General features: G+C 42.6%; 1 protein-coding gene across 1 annotated transcript in view; it reads left to right on the forward strand.

The window, feature by feature from the left end:
* The first annotated feature begins 6 nt into the window (after positions 1 to 6).
* LRBA (LPS responsive beige-like anchor protein) overlaps positions 7 to 2,683 on the forward strand; it is a 621,066-nt gene continuing 618,389 nt past the window's right edge. Inside the window, 2 exon segments of the mRNA XM_025198536.1 lie at positions 7 to 178; positions 180 to 257. Coding sequence (XP_025054321.1) covers positions 26 to 178; positions 180 to 257 — 231 coding nt within the window. The 5' untranslated portion in view covers positions 7 to 25.

Consider the following 2,683-nt stretch of genomic DNA (forward strand, 5'->3'; position numbering starts at 1 on the left):
CCGCGGGCGGGAGCGCGGCCGCGCCATGGCGAGCGAAGACAAGCAAGTTGTTCAGCCAACAGGTGACGATGGAGGAGGCGGCGGCGGCCGGGCGGGCGCGGGGAGCACGCTGCAGCCGCTGCACCCGGCAGTGCCCATCCGAGGCATCCGTATGAAATTCGCCGTGCTGGCGGGGGTGGGGGGAGGAGGGGGAGGGTCCCACCCGGGAAGGAGGGGAAGTGTCCAACCGGGACATCGTGGAAACTGTGTTTAACCTGGTAAGCCCTCAGGTGAAAGGGAGAACACCTGCCCCCTTCACCCTCAAGTATTTAATTTTTCTCCCCTGCCTGTTTGTTATTATTTTTTTTCCCCCAGTTCTTCACACATCCTTAGTCCTAGGGGTTTGGGGTTTTGTGGGGTTTCCAACTCTGGTAGGTCTTTCGAGCCAAGAGAGCAAAAGAAAAACAAACCTAAGTGTGTTAATTCACACCCTGGCTGTGGGAAATTTAAGGGGGGTGAGGTGAGCCCCCCTATAAGATGAGAGCCTGTAAGATTTGAAAATCATAACGGGGGGGCTCCAATCAGATGGCTCCTTCACTTAGGTGGACTTGTTAATTGACGAGCTGGTTTAATTTTTTTGCAACCCCCACAAGAGTCAAAGTGTAATTTGCCCACAGCTATCCTTTGCTTTGCCTAGTGGGAAGGGGTTGCTTTCCCCAGCATAATTCTGAAATCTGTCAAAATGTATCGCACGCAACCTCCAACATGTGCCTTGTTTAACTGAAAGTGACAGGCTGCCTGTTTCAAGTTGCATTTTTTAGGTTAACTTCCCCATGATGCCGTGTTGTGTTAGGGACTGTTTCACCTGACTTTGAAAGGTTAATGTCTTGCCTCCCATGTTCACCTTGAAATGCTTAGTGTCCGCTCTCTAAGGTGGTGGGAAAAGTCATCCTTTTTAAATGCTTCTCAGCCCCAGCTGTTTGGTAAAATGCAGGTTTGTGCCTTTTATTGATAAGAGAACCAGTCAAGCCAGTCATTGAATCAAACCGGAAAGACTTTCATAGTTCAATACTGAAAACCGAAAGTACTCTTTGTTCCAAGTACTTCACAAGCATGGTATTTCGGTGCCATATTTAAAAATAAAGCTTAGTTGGACTAGTTTTGTGTGCATGTTTGACTTGTCAAACTATTAGGGGGGTCAGTTGTCTTCCTATTTAATCATGATGATGAGGCTCAGAGGTAACTTTGGTCTTAAAGAAACTTTTGGAATACAAATGACTGTGATAGGTTTAGATTTTTGTGCTTGCTCTCAATAGGTACCTGGCAAGACAGGAAGTGGGACCACATGCAGCAATTGTAAAACTTGAGCTGAGAAAAAAGTTAATTGTTGTGGCAGAATGCACGTTGGTTAATTTATTTGGTTAGGAGTATGCTTTTGTATATACTAGCTAGCTAAAAACCCTTACTTTTGTTAGGTCTGTTTAGTGGTTTTGACAATTATCTTGATGAGATTGTAATAGATTTTGGCTTTCTAGGTTTACAGTTTAACAGTAGTACTGAAATAATTTAAATATTTAAAGAAACTGCAGGATCAGAGGGAGCATAATTGTCAAAATATTAATGCAAGACTTTCAGAGAAAAGTAGGGGTAAACAGTAGGCCTCAACTAAGATAAATTTTATTAGTAAAAATACCACGTGCAGCTGCTTGTGCTAAAGTAAACTTGGTTTTAAAGTACACGGACTGGGAAACTCAAAGGGTATGATTAGTGAAGTGTTCAATAGCTTAAATTTATTTAAGAGCAGTTGTTTAATAGCTAAATAAAATTCCAATTTTATGCTGATGCATAATTTCTCATGCTGGAGCCAGGTTGGAGAGGGCAGGAATTGTCATCCTAAAATGGATTCTGAAGGATTGGCTTGAGAGGCTTAGAAAAAATTGCTAAGAACTTACAAGCCACTAGACCTTACAGCAGAAGGGAAGTTCAGTGGAGGGAATTTACTCCTTTTACTCTTCTGCTCTCTTGCCCTGTTTAAGTTTCTTGCTCCTTTTCTGCCCACGTTGCTGCGGGAAATAGTTTTGTAAAAGTAATTATGAGGCAGTGGCTTTGATCTTGGCCCCTTTCTTCATAGAGCTCCTTTCTGATTAGTGTGTGATGAGTTGGGGGTTTGTTTGTTTTTTTTTGGTTTGTCATCAAGAAGAAACCAAGACCTTTCAAACTGAAAGAAAAAGAGAACTAACCCACCTCCTCCAATGCACTCACGACTCAAAAAGAGAGACTTAAGATAGCAGTAGGTGGCTGGGCTGCTGTAGGAGATTGGTCCCTGGTCTGAATTTGGCAAAGCAGGAACTTGAACTCCATTTCAAGGAAGGGTTTTAATTCTTGGTTAAGCTGGGATGGGTGAGGGGCTGTCTCTGGTTTTGACCATAAATTTGCTTATTGAAAGCAGAAAATGTTTCTGAGAAAAGTAGGAGTTTCATCAAATCTGTTTTCCACTGAAAAAACTGTCTTCTTGGCAAATTCCTGACTGTCTCTAAATTGTCTGGTCTAATAGAAGTGAAGTGAATACAGATTACCTTATAATCATAATATATTTGCTCTGAAATTAACTGAAAAATATAAGAATCTCATAATTCATAGATGTTAGGGTCGGAAGGGACCTCAATAGATCATCGAGTCTGACCCCCTGCATAGGCAGGAAAGA

The sequence above is a fragment of the Alligator sinensis genome, unplaced genomic scaffold (genome assembly GCF_000455745.1).
Source record: "Alligator sinensis unplaced genomic scaffold, ASM45574v1 scaffold169_1, whole genome shotgun sequence".
Taxonomy (NCBI): Eukaryota; Metazoa; Chordata; order Crocodylia; family Alligatoridae; genus Alligator; species Alligator sinensis.